Below are 13696 nucleotides of genomic sequence, written 5' to 3'. Positions count from 1 at the left end.
ATCAGTGTGTGCATTCAGATTGCAATTCAACCTATCTCTTCCATTTCCATTTTGCTCGGAAGAGTCCTTGGATATCTAAAAGGGAAAAGGCACAGGAACAACATTTTAATATGTGGAGTTGCAGTGGCAGTAAAGTAAAATATGTATGCTATCTGAATTGTTAAATTTGATGCAAAATTTATAGAAAATAGAGTAAGTAAGGTGCAAGAAAGATGATTTCCATATGAGGGTATTGTCAGCTTTAATGTTTCTTTAACTGTGCTGCTGGCCATTAACTGTATACTAGCTGCTCTGGTAATAGCCAACACTTTGTCCTCATGGACTGTGCATTGTCCCGCACCAATAAGCCATTGCTACTGCTGGTGCACACCAATCTGCAATATGTTTGGATTATGAACCCATTATTTATGAATACGTGAGGCTTGGAAAAGTAAATGTGAGTGTGTGATACATGTTATCACTGCTGGGAATTAATTCTGACCAATCGAGATTGTAGTTGGATGAGTGATGGAGGTGTTCTGGCTTGAATGCTCTCTGAAGTTAGGATGAATTTGATAGGTTAAGGCATATGAAGGTTTATTTAATAACCTATGTATATGAGTTCATACAACTTTGTATGGTATTGTGTTCAGGTGCCCATGATGACTCCTGCCATTCATGTCCACAGATATCCCCAAACTTCTGTGTACTTGAGGAATTCCTGGACCTCTTGAAACAATGTATATGTCCTCCTCTCCATCTCCTGAAAAATAGCTCCAACTACAGCATCTGAAAAACCAAAAGATTACTGTTTGCTGTGTAGCGTCAAGAGCCTTTTAGGAGCTTACAATCACTTTCATAGTGCACTCACTATATACCACCACTTTAGTGCAAGCTAGCTCTAAGTGGGGCACACTATGCTCAGAATAAAATGCTAATGCTGCAGTTGCTATTGCTTACAGGCTGAAAATAGCATGAACAGGCACTGGCAATCTGGAATGTTGCTTGTAATAAGACAAAAGACAATTGATTAATTCAATATTTGCACTACAGTAGCATTGCAGGTAGAGCACAGTTTCAGTAGCCTGGCTTCAATTCTGTCAGCTTGGAGTTTGCATATTCACTCCATGACTGCAGGCCAGGCAGCATCTATGGAAAAGAGTAAACATTCGATGTTTCAGGCCGAGACCTTCATCAGCACTGATGAAGGATGTCAGCCCAAAATGCATGGGCTGCATGGATTTGCCTCAGATACCTCATTTTTCCCATATTCCAGCTTTCTGTGATTTATTAGTTAATTGCTTCTGCCGTTGCCCCTAGTATATGTAGAGAATCAGTGGGTGTTAAAGGGCATGTGTAAAAATATAGATTACGGGAAGTAAGTAGAGGAAGGAATTGATAGAATTGTTCAGAAAGCCAGTATTAATTGATGGGTTGAATAGTTTCTAATGATGGAAAGAATTCTTGCAAATGTATTCACCTGCTATCAAATTTAACTACTCTTGTATATTTCTTTTGAGCATTCTCATGATCTGCTAGCTTAGTCCCTATTAGTAACATTTTTAGTAAGGATCATCAGTGATGAATATGCTGTGAAGTTTTGTCTTCTGTGGAACAGACACCACAAATGGAACACATTTCTTGACATAATTTTTCTGGCTGTCCAAGATGTGACGTTATTCACATCAGAAAATCTGCAGAATCTGGAAATCTAAGCCACACACACAAAATGCTGGAGCAACTCAGCAGGCCAGGCAGCATCTCTGGAAAAGAGTAAACAGTTGGCATTTTGGGCTGACACCCTTCATCAGTCCTGATGAAAGTCTCGTCCTGAAACATCGAATGCTTACTCTTTTTCATAGATGCTGCCTGGCCTGCTGAGTTCCTCTAGCATTTTGTGTGTGTGACTTTATTCAATTTATTCTTTCTTCATCCTGGTACAACGTAGACACTTGTTTCCTTCTGGAAAATGGAAGCAAATGGGAAATGATTGACATTTTCATCAATTTGCTTCTATTAAGGAGGCACTGCTGAGTGTACCAGATGAGTTTGACCTAGGCAGCTTGGAGTTACCTCTTACTACTTCCTGAGTATTCTGCTATTCTGCCAGTATTGTGTTGGTGGGCTCTCATGTTCAGAAGTTCATTTGGCCTTGGTTTGACTAATAGATGCAACTTGATGCTAAAAGGTCACATGGAAACTGTGATTCTGCTGTGATCTATTTTGTCTCTATTGTTTTGGGAATTATATCCTATACCCAGTGGTAAAGGAAATGCAAATTAGTGCGAACCCTCCTGATATCTTGGGACTTGCAGCATGATGTTGCAATCACTGAACAGATGCTGCAGATATTGCAAAGCTCCAGTTCTTTGGCTATATAACTTCCATGGTGCATTTTGCATTGAAAGCACCATGGATGTTTTTCATTAATAGAAAAAAATGCACTCTGGTTACTTTATTATTTAACTCCTGTACCTAATAAAGTGGCTACTGAGTGTATGTCCGTGGTCTTCTGCTGCTGTAGCCTATCCACTTCAGGGTTCAACGTGTTGTGCGTTCAGATAAGTTCTTCTGCTCACCAGTGCAATAACATGAGATTATTTGAGTCCATGTCATCTTCCGAGCAGCTTGAACCAGTTTAGCAATTCTCCTCTGACCTCTTTCATTAACAATACATTTTCACCCATAGAACTGCCACTCACTGGGTGTTTTTTTTTTTCTGATTTTGCACCATTCAATGTAAACTCTAGGGTATTGTGCATGAAAATCCCAGGAGATCAACAGTTTCTAAAATACTGAAAACCACCCTGTCTGGCACCAACAATCATTCCACCATCAAAGTCACTTAGGTCACATTTCTTCCCCATTCTGGTGTCTGGTCTGAACAACAACTGAATCTCTTGACCATGTTTATTTGCTTTTATGCTTTGAGTTACCACATGATTGCCTGATTGGATATTTGCATTATCGAACTGATGTACAGATGTACCTGATAAAATGGTGATGGGGTGTAATTTTGAAATGTTCCCCAGAGGGTGCCTTCTGTACAATCGGCACATACCCAGTAACATAATATTTTTCTTTTCAGACTCAGGGGGCAGGATCACCTCGTTCATCACCAAGCCACACCATTAGTCGATCAGTTCCTATTCCAATGCCAATCAGATCAACCTCTGCCTGTTCAACTCCAACTCATACACCTCAAGATTCATTGACGGGGGTTGGAGGAGATGTACAGGAAGCATTTGCTCAGAGTGAGTTATTCTCAAAACTATTTTTGAAAAAAAATTGTAGAAGAATTTGCCTTGAATTACATTTCATTTGATGCAAATTGCGTATGAGATCATTTAAGAGCAGGATCTCCTGAACTTACTACAAAAGAGACAATAGCAATGATGATTGGCTGCTTTTATGGACTGAAGTAATGTATAGAGTTCTCGAATAGCTGATATAGGACCACTGTGCTTTTTGTTATAAATTACCTTTACTTGCATATACAGGGCAATATTTCAATTGTTGTGGATAATAGTAATATATAAAGGGACTCTAACATAATAGCTATAAAATTAACTAAGAGAATTTGCACATAAATGAAATAATCAGGCAAAGACATTTAAAAAAAAAGGCACAATTTTAAAGAGGGTACTAGAAAAGGACAGTTATCTGTATTTTAATTAAACCAAATAATAGACTGAGGAAACTGTTAAAAAGCATCTGAGATTCGAAGTGTTATCAACAGATGAATATTTAACAAAAAGAAAAAGAAAGGATGACACACTGTTGCATGTAGTGCAGCTGTCTCACAACGCCAATGACCTGGTCCTCAGCTCCAGTGATTTGTTCAATTCGAGCTTCTGATGTTGTGTGTGTGAAATTTGTACATTCTCTCTGTGACTACCCTGTGCTACAATTTGCTCACACGTCCCAAAGGTGTGCTGGTTATCAGATTAAGTGGCCACTTTATAACTCGCAGTGTAAGTATCTTATGAGAAATTCAGAATTGTGGAAATTGGCATGTGTGAGACAATAGATTATGAAATAATGCAATTCCTCTGAGGGCTGACAAAGGCTCTTCGAGCTGAATGCCATCTTTCTACATCATTTTTCAAATATGAGAGGTTTGTCGAACATTTATAAAGCACTGGTTTAGCCTCATTTTGGAATATACATAGTATTCAGTTTTTGGCAGATGATTTGGACCATTATGGCATTGGTTTCTGAGGATGCAGAAGAGATGAGGTGAAATAGTACCAAGGAAAAGGGACTTCACATATGTGGACAAGATGAACTTCATCACGACAGTCTACAATGAGATGATGAAAGCAGATTCAATAGTATTATCCTAAAGAGAAGGAAATAAATGTTAAAAGAGAAAAAAAGGTTCACAGGTTTATAGGTGGAGGGGTTGTAAAGTCAAGACACATACATGGTGTGGAGTTGAGCAAGTACCGTGGATGAAAGGCATTTTTTATTGTGCTGTGTCAGAATCAAAATTAGGTTTATTATCACTGAAGTGTTTCATGAAATTGTTGTTTTGTGACAGCAGAACATTACAAGGCATAAAAATTACTCTGTTACAAAAATAAAAAATACTATGTTAGAAAAATAAATAGTGCAAAAGATGAAAAATGTTCAGAAATCTGACAATGGAGGATAAGAAGCTGTTCTTTAAACATTAGGTAAAGGTTTTCAGGCTCCTGTACCTGCTTCCCAATAGCAGTAACACAAAAGACACATGTCCTAAATGGTGAGAGTCTTTAATGATCGATGCTGCCTTCTTGAGGCATTGCCTCTTGAAGGTGTCCTCAGTGGTTTGAAGGATTGTGCCCATGATGGAGCTGGCCTGAGTCTACATTCCACTGCAGTCTCTTGTGATCCTGGCCATTGGAGCTTCCACACCAAGTAAGATGCAACCAGCCAGAATAGTTTCCACTGAAGAAACCTGTAATAGCCTGTGGGGAAGTGCCAATTCTCCTCAAACACCTCATGAAGTAGAGACAGAGTTGCGTTTGCATCAGTCTATTGATTCTACAGTGGATCCTCCAAAATGTTGATGCACAAGAATTTGAAACTGCTCACCCTTGCCACCACTGAGCCTCAAATGAGGACTGGTGTGTGTTTTCTCAACTCCCCCTTCCTGAAATCCACAATCAATTCTTCAGTCTCTCTGATATTCAATTCAAGGTGGTTGTTGTTGAAACACCACTTAACCAGCCAACCTATCTCACTTCTGTACACTTCCTTGTCGACATTTGGGATCCTGGCAAAGAAAGTGGTGTGATCAGATGCTATTTGAGCTGTGCTGAGCCACATTGTCATGAGTGTAGAGCACTAGAGCAGCATGAAGAACAAGAAATTGTTTTTTAAACCAATATAAACATTACTCTCTCTCTCTCTCTCTCTCTCTCTCTATATATATATATATATATAATTGTAGCATTACTTGTCATCTCCTTTGTAAAAAAGGTTTTTTTTGCAGGTTCCAGGAGAAATCTGAGAAATGACCTATTAGTGGCAGCAGATTCCATTACAAATACAATGTCCTCTTTGGTAAAAGAGTTGAATTCAGGTATGTAATCATAATCAGTTCAGGTGACCCCTGCCTTGCGTAGTAGTGTATTCTTTGAAAAAGGGTCGTATTATGTTTTTCTATAATGTAAATCCATATCATCCATGCATGTGCCAAGAAACACATTTAAAAATAACATTGACTTATTTATGTTTATTCACATAAATTTCATAACAATGAATTTTATTCTGTATGGATAGTGTTTTCGTTAGTGATTTGAGATTTATGTATCACAAACTCCATAATTTGGGGGTTGCATATATGAACTGTTTCCACTGTAATTCACATGTTCACCTAATATATTAATATTATTGGTCTTGTGATGAAAAGAAGATATGAGTGTTTTGATCAATCATGATAGATCTTTTACATTATGTTTCTTCTTTTCCCCATACCCCTTCAGTTTTTTTATGTCTAATAGGTGTTTCTGAACGTGATCAGTGACTGAGCTACCCTGTAGCTCTTTGGGTGGTGAATTCCAAGCTTCTTCACACTCTAAATGAAAGAATTTTCCCTCCTTTCAGAAATGAATGGCTAGCCCTTTATTGAAAATTTTGCCTTTGGTACTTAATTTTTGGACATTTTATTTACCTTCTTCCTTGAAAACTTGTATAATATACTTGTTTAATTCCTCTACCATTTTCTTATTCCCCATTATCTGTAGACTTTGTCTAAAGACACCTTCATATGCTAGTTCTTTCTCTGGGGATTTGGGCATCACTGACAAGGCTAGTGTTTTTTGACATCTCTAATTGTCATTAAGCTGAATAGTTTATAGGATATTTCAACAAACATTTGGGAATATCCTCTGAAGTGCTTCTGGAATCATATATGGGCCAGACCAGGTTAGGATGACAAATTTGCACCCTTGAAAGACAATAGTGAGCCATATGGGTTCTTTAATGCAGGAATTTTTGTTGTCAATTTGGTGAGAATAGATATTGTCACTTTTCCAGAATCCTCATCATTAACTGAATTTAAATTCCAAAACTGCAGTGATAGGATATAAACTTGGATTCCTGGATTGTTAGTCCAAGCTTCTGGATTAATCATCTGTTAATTTAGCTACTGTGCCACTGAAGTAGCTTTTACATAATTAAAGAAGCTCTTGCCCTCTGATTTTTGCTGTTTTATCTTGTATTCTGTGTTGGGTCACTTTTGCAGTTGTCCATTCAAAAACCATTGTCACATTTGGTTAATTATTTATATAAATGCTAGCCATCTCTGATTAACTGCCATAACATAGAACAGAGAACAGAACAGTACATGAACAGGCCCTTCAGCCCACAATGTTGTGCCAAGTCAATTAAATTAATAATTTAACTAAGCTAATCTTAGTTAAGCTAATCTAAACTAATCTTTTCTGCCTATAGAATGTCTATATCCTTCCATTTTCCTCACATTCTTGTGCCTATCTAAATGTCTCTTAAAAGTCCCTAATGGAACTGCTGATACCGTTGTCATGGCTATCCCTCGAGGTCGAGGATGATGGTCTTTGTTCCATTAATCTATCACAGAGCAAAGATGCCTGTGTGTGTATTTGTTTAACGTGTACTTGATGTTGTACTCCAAGAAGCACACGATACTTCACAAATCAACCAACTGATTCCAATAGTATGGAAACCACGACGATTGGAGCTGATGGATTTGTTGCAGCCTTCATCCATCTTCACAGCCGTTGAGTTCGAAATAACCTCATCCACCTGTTCCACCGTTGAGGTCTTGGTTGGATTGTTCTTTGTCAGGGACCTCACCCTTGACCTTACCACCATAGGTGACTCTACCAGGAGCTTATCTCCAAAAAGCATCGCTCTCGGGATCTCAGGACCATACAAGTGGTGCTGATAACACTACCCCAAGCAGTGCATTCCAGGCACCCTTCACTCACTTCATTAAAAAAAAAGCTTGCCCCTCACATCTCCTTTGAAATTGCCCCCTATCACCTTAAATGCATGCCCTCTGGTATTAAAACATTTCAACCCAGGGAATAAGATACTGTCTCTCAGCCTCCACTGCTTTAGAGAAAACAACCTAGATTTGTCCAGCCTCTCATAGTAGCATATGCCCTCTAATCCAGGCAGCATCCCGGTAAACTTCCCCAAGGCCTTGTCATCCTTCCTATAATGGGGCATCCAGAACTCCATACAATACTCCAGATGCTGCCTAACAAGAGTTTTATAAAGCTGTAACATAACTTCCTGACTTTTGAACTCATTGCCTCAACTAATAAAAACATGCATGTCATATGCCTTCTTAACTACCCTTTCAACCTGTAACTTTTAACGTAGTTTCCAAATCTACCCAGTAACCTTTGTCTTCTCTTCATAGTTTCATTTGTTTTGATTGATACAGAGTTTCAAGTTAAGCAGCATTCAAGCAATGTAAAAATTATATCCTATTGTTCTAAACTAGGAGTCCTTGCATAACAAGAGTAACAATTAACTCTTCATAGAACTAGAACTAAAATAATGTGTTCATGAGATAGTTTATCAACATAGTGACACGCACAACATGTTGGAGGAACTCAGCAGGTCGGGCAGCATCCATGGAAATGAACAATCTATGCCAAGAAGCTGGAGACTACCCAGACGGTATATGAGGTGTTGCTCCTCCAACCTGAGTTTGGCCTCATCATGGCAGTAGAGGAGGCCACGTATGGACATATCTGAATAGGAATGTGAAGCAGAGTTGAAGTGGGTGGCAACCGGGAGATCCTGTCTATTGTGGCGGACGGAGCGGAGCACCTCATATACCGTCTGGGTAGTCTCCAGCCCCTTGGTATGAACATCGAATTCTCCAACTTCTGGTAATTCCCTCCCCCTCCCTTCCCCCATCCTAGTTTCACTCTGCCTCCTCCTCCAACTCCCCATCACGTCCCTCATGGTTCTGCCTCCTTCTACTACTCATAGTGCTTTCCCCTTACATTCCTCCTTCACCTTTCCTGCCTATCCCCTCCCTGCTTCCCCTCCCCCACCCCTTGATCTTTCCCCTTACTGGTCTTTCACCTGGCACCTACCAGCCTTCTCCTTCCCACCACCCCCCCCCCACCTTCTTTATAGGGCCCCTGCCCCCTCCCTCTTCTGTCCTGACGAAGGGTCTCGTTGACTGCTCGTTTCCACGGATGCTGCCTGACCTGCTGAGTTCCTCCAGCGTGTTGTGTGTGTTGCTTTGACCCCAGCATCTGCAGAGTATTTTGTATTTATCATCAACATAGTGACCTGGTAGTCCATTGTATATACATTCCAGGAATTCATCCTGTTCATTGTAGGTTTAAAGATAAAGATTTAAAGATTAGCTTTATTTGTCATACATACACTGAAATATTGAAACACAGTGAAATACATTGTTTGCATCAAATCAAATCAGTGAGGATTGTGCCATGCGGCCCACAAATGTCGTCATACTTTTTGTGCCAACATAGCATGCCCAGAACCCTAACCATACATTTTCAGAATGTGAGAGGCCACCAGAGCATCTGGAGGAAACCCACACTGTCATGGCAAGAACATATAAACTCCTTGCAGGCAGTAGTGGAATTGAACCTAGGTCACCAATGCCATGCTGATGTAGCCTGCCCAGTCTATATCTAGATTGAAAACTCCCATGATTTTTTTTAAATCCCTGTTACATACACTCTGATTTTCTCATTTACACTTGCTCTACATCACAACTACTGTCTGGAAGCCTGTAAGTAACAAGGGCAAGAATTTCTTCAGTGTTCGACCTATGCTAATTGGCTTCAGTCAAATTGGTTCTCGTTATACACCATGACTGGCTGAGATACTACCCCTTCTAACTATTGATGTCATCTCCATCATCAGCATGACACCACCTAATTTTCTATTTAGCCTGTTTTCTAAATCTCTAGTACTCTAGAAAATTTAGTTCCTAGCTTTGGCCATCCTGCAGCCATATTTCTGTATTGGCTATTGACATTTGTGCTGTTAACTCATTCACCTTGTTACAAATGCAATATTTATTTGATACAGTCCCTTTAAATTAATCTTTTGGCACTTGTCCATGCATTGACCTTATTGATCACATGAATAATTTTTCTTCCTGATTGAGCTTTTATGTCAGCAAGGCAGCTTCCCTCACTCATAAACAAGAAATTCTTCAGTTGCTGGAAGTCAAGAGTTTGCCTCACATTGAATTTTTTTCATATCCTTTTCATATTCTTTTTACAAAGTACAGAAAAAATACAGTGCACTCTGATACATGGAGTTGGAATTTCCTTGCAGTTGCAGGCCAGGCAACATCTATGGGAAAGAGTAAACAGATGGATGAAGGGTCTTGGCCTCAAACATCAATTGTTTACTTTTTGCCATCGATGCTGCCTGGCCTACAGAATTCCTCCAGCATTTTGTGTGTGTTGCTTAGATTTCTGGCATCTGCAGATTTTCTTATGTTTATGCAGTTTTCTTTTGGCCATGATACAGGTCCTCCTCAGTTTTTAGGCAGAATTCTGATCCTGAGAACTGTTTGTGAGTGGGGAAGCACAGCCATGAACTCAGTTCCCAGGAGGCAGTAGAGCTGGTAAATCCATTCTGCCGATTTTCAAAATATTAATTTGGGCATTCATAACCTGGAGAGGACCATCAGTACTTTTAAATGTATTGTCTCAGGAAAATGCATGGACATATTCAGTAAATTAAATTCAGTGAGTTGATGAGGCACTGTAGTATCTACGATCAAACAAGGATGTTATGGTAGAGCACGGTATAGTGAGAGGTTCAGTATGGTGTTCTCTGTAGCAAAGAGCAAGAATCTAGAATAATGTTCCCTACCCTGTGCCACAGTTCAGGGCATCTGCTCAAGGCTGGAGAGGAGCTTGCAATGGGATGGGAAACATCCAGTGATTACAGTGTATGTAAGTACATATAACATGAAAGGGATTCTGCAGATTCAATATGAGTAACCAAATGCTGAATTAAGAAGCAGAGTCTCAGAGTTAATAATCTCAGTGTTGTTAATTGATCCATGTTAAAAGTGGCAGAGGACAGATAAAATTGAAGAAATTAGTGCAAAGATTGGTGAATAGAAGTGAGGTCTGCATTCTGCGGCACTGGAACTGCTAATAGTGAAAGTGGGGACTGCACCATCAAGATGGTCTACACCTGAACCAGCCTAGGTCTGGTGTTCTCATGAGGTACATGACTCGGAAATCACACTCCGGGTGTGATTTTAACCTAAATAGTCATAGTGAGATATCTAGGTTGGAAGGAAGTGGTAAATCAAAAAGTTGACTTAAGGTAAGAGAGAAAAGTGCCAACATGGGAAATGATAAAGTAACTGTGACAGGAAGGAATTGAGAGTACAAATCCAAGAATAAATTAGCAGCTGAAACTAGATGTTACAAGCAAAAAGAAAGGGCAAAATGAAAAGCTCTGAACTAAAAGTGCAAATAGAACGAATAATTATGGTCTAATAGCTATTACATGGGTATAGCTACAGGATGAATATTGAAGGGTACATGACATTTAAGAAATACAGAAGAAGAGGAATGAAGCAGGAACTGCTCTGTTAATTATCATGTCTTCACTCAATGGAGAGGGGTGTCCTATGTTCAGCAATGCAAGAAAAATTAATTTGGTTGGAGATTTTTAATAATGAAGGAATTTGTGGAAGATTTTGTGAATGTAACCATGTGGTAGGATAAAATAAGAAGTTCAAAATAAATTTAACATCAAAGTACATATATATCAGCATATACAACCCTGAGAATAATTTTCTTGTGGGCATAGTCAATAAATCTATAATAGCATACTAGCATAATAACTGTAATAGAATCAATGAAAGTTCGCACCAACTTGGATGTCAAACCAGTGTGCAAAAGAGAACAAGCTGTGCAAATACAAAAAGAAATAATAATAATAATAAGAAGAAGAAGAAATAAATATTAAATAGTGAGAACTTGAGATGAAGAGTCCATAAAAGTGAGTCCATAGGTTGTAGGAACATTTTAATGATGAGATGTGAAGTTGAGTGGTTTACCCCTTTGGTTCAAGAGCATGACGTTTGAGGAGTATAACTGTTCCTGAACCTGGTGGTGTGAGTCCTGAGGCTGCTGTAATTTACCTATTAATATTACTCTACTAATAACACATTTTCTGGACAAGAGTAACTGCAATCTATAACCTGAAAATTAAGTTTCTTTGTTTTATGGCTGCCTGTAAGGAGATGAACCTCAAGGTACACATTCTTTGATAGTCAGTGTATTTTGAACTTTGAATTGACCTCACAGTAAAGGAGAGAAGAATTGATCAAAGACAAGGTTTTTGAACAAATGAAGGTATTTACCTGTATGGAAAGCAGATATGGTTAAAGAGACTGGCAAATTAAATTTAGGGTTTGGTCAGCCAAGATATGGTGAAAAAGCATTAAGGATACGTGGAATACATAACAAAATAGAAAAATGTTCCAAAGGAAGGACCTGGAACAAATGACTTAAAGAAAAGGAATATAATTATGTAGAATATTGAACAGTACGACACAGGAATAAGCCGTTCTGCCCATCATGCCTGCGCCAACCATGATATAAATCTAAACTAAGCCCATCTGCCTGCACATGGTCCATATTCCTCCATACTCTGTCTGTTTATGTGTCTAAATAACTCTTAAATGTCATTGTGGTATCTGCTTCTCACACCTCCCCTGTTTCAGGCACTTAACATTTTCCGAAACAGAATCAGATTTATTGTCATTGACATTTCACATGAAATGTGTTGTTTTGCAGTAACAGTACAGTCTAGACTTAACATCTATAAGTTACAAAAATAAATAGTTCAAGAAGAAGGAATAATGAGGAAGTGTTCATGGACTGTTCAGAAATCTGATGGCAGAGTGGAAGAATTGTACTTCATGTGAAAAACTTGCCTCTGACATACCACCTCCCTATACGTTCCTCCAACCACCTGAAAATTATGCCCTCTTGTATTAGCCATTTCCAACCTGGAAAAAAGGCACTGGCTGTCCATTTTTTCTAAGCTGCTTTTATAGTTAAAGACATTGATCCTCTTCAGCACAGTGTCAGTATAGAGAATTTAAGAAATTGAAAGAGAGGGAAGAATCTGGGAAAATTACAATTATGAAGTATGAGGTGGTAGGACAGGTCCCTGAACTCTGATGCCCAGGTTTGAAAAAGTGACTAGTTTTGGTTTTAATTTTACAAAATTCCAAAGAATCTGGGAAGACTCCATTCAACTGGGAAACAGAGAAAACAGTTATTTTATTCAAAAAAGATGGGAAATGTTACAGAGGAAGTATGTTTGAGAAACATATGCTCCGAATAAAGAGACCTGGTGCATGAACAACACTTCCTAAAGGTGTTTGATAATGCTGCAGTAAATGTTATTGTGCAAAATAAAAGATCATGGTGTAGGTAGTAAGCATATTGACTTGGGTAGTAGGCTAGCTGACTGACAGGAATATAAATGGGTCTTTTTTATGTTTCTGTGGTAAACTACATATACCTGGCTGGAGACGCCCCCCCCCCCCCCCCCCCCCCCGCTGACTGCTCCTGTGGCTCCTCCCACGGACCCCAGTATAAAGGCGATTGGAGCCTGAGCCCTGGTCTCAGTCTCCAGGATGTACTGTGGTGGTCAATTGCTGCTTGTTCTTTCTTCCAGGCAATAAAAGCCTATATCTCGTCTCACGTCTTGGAGAGTTATTAATGGTGCATCAGTTTCAAAGAATCATAGTTATACAACACAAAATAGACTTCCTCTCTCTCTTCCCCCTTTCCCTTTCATGCTCTTCCCTTCCAATGCTCCCCCCTTCCTCTCCTTTCCCGTTTCCCCCATTTCTCTTCCCCATCCCCTTTTGTCTCTTTCACCTTCTCCCCCTCTTTTCCCCCTCCCCCTCTCTCTATCTCTATACAGCCTCTCTTGTTCCATCCACTCCTATCTTAATCTGCCCGCCATCCTTCTCCCCTCCTCAGTCCACCAATCACCATTGGCTCCCTTTTCACCATTTCCCCTCTCCCCTTTATACAGGCTGTCTTTTGTCTCCAATCGCAGTCCTGATGCAGGACTTCAATCAGATGTGTTGACAATTTCTTCTAATGTACTTGCTGAGTTCCTCCTGCTGGTTGTAATGAGTTAAGTAGATGGATTAAGATCTGACAAATGAAGTATGATGTGGGAAATG

General features: G+C 39.4%; 1 protein-coding gene across 24 annotated transcripts in view; it reads left to right on the top strand.

Annotated features, from left to right (window-relative positions):
- dtna (dystrobrevin, alpha) overlaps window positions 1-13696 on the top strand; it is a 289844-nt gene that overhangs the window by 262714 nt on the left and 13434 nt on the right. For all 24 annotated transcript variants that reach the window (XM_073042943.1, XM_073042980.1, XM_073042971.1 and 21 more), the window contains 2 exons: window positions 3068-3233; window positions 5459-5548. In XM_073042943.1, coding sequence (XP_072899044.1) covers window positions 3068-3233; window positions 5459-5548 — 256 coding nt within the window. The remainder of the gene's footprint in view (window positions 1-3067; window positions 3234-5458; window positions 5549-13696) is intronic.

Source organism: Hemitrygon akajei, chromosome 1, assembly GCF_048418815.1.
Source record: "Hemitrygon akajei chromosome 1, sHemAka1.3, whole genome shotgun sequence".
Lineage (NCBI taxonomy): Eukaryota > Metazoa > Chordata > Chondrichthyes > Myliobatiformes > Dasyatidae > Hemitrygon > Hemitrygon akajei.
The sequence above is the reverse complement of the archived record's forward strand: the minus strand, read 5'-3'. Positions and strand labels throughout refer to the sequence as shown.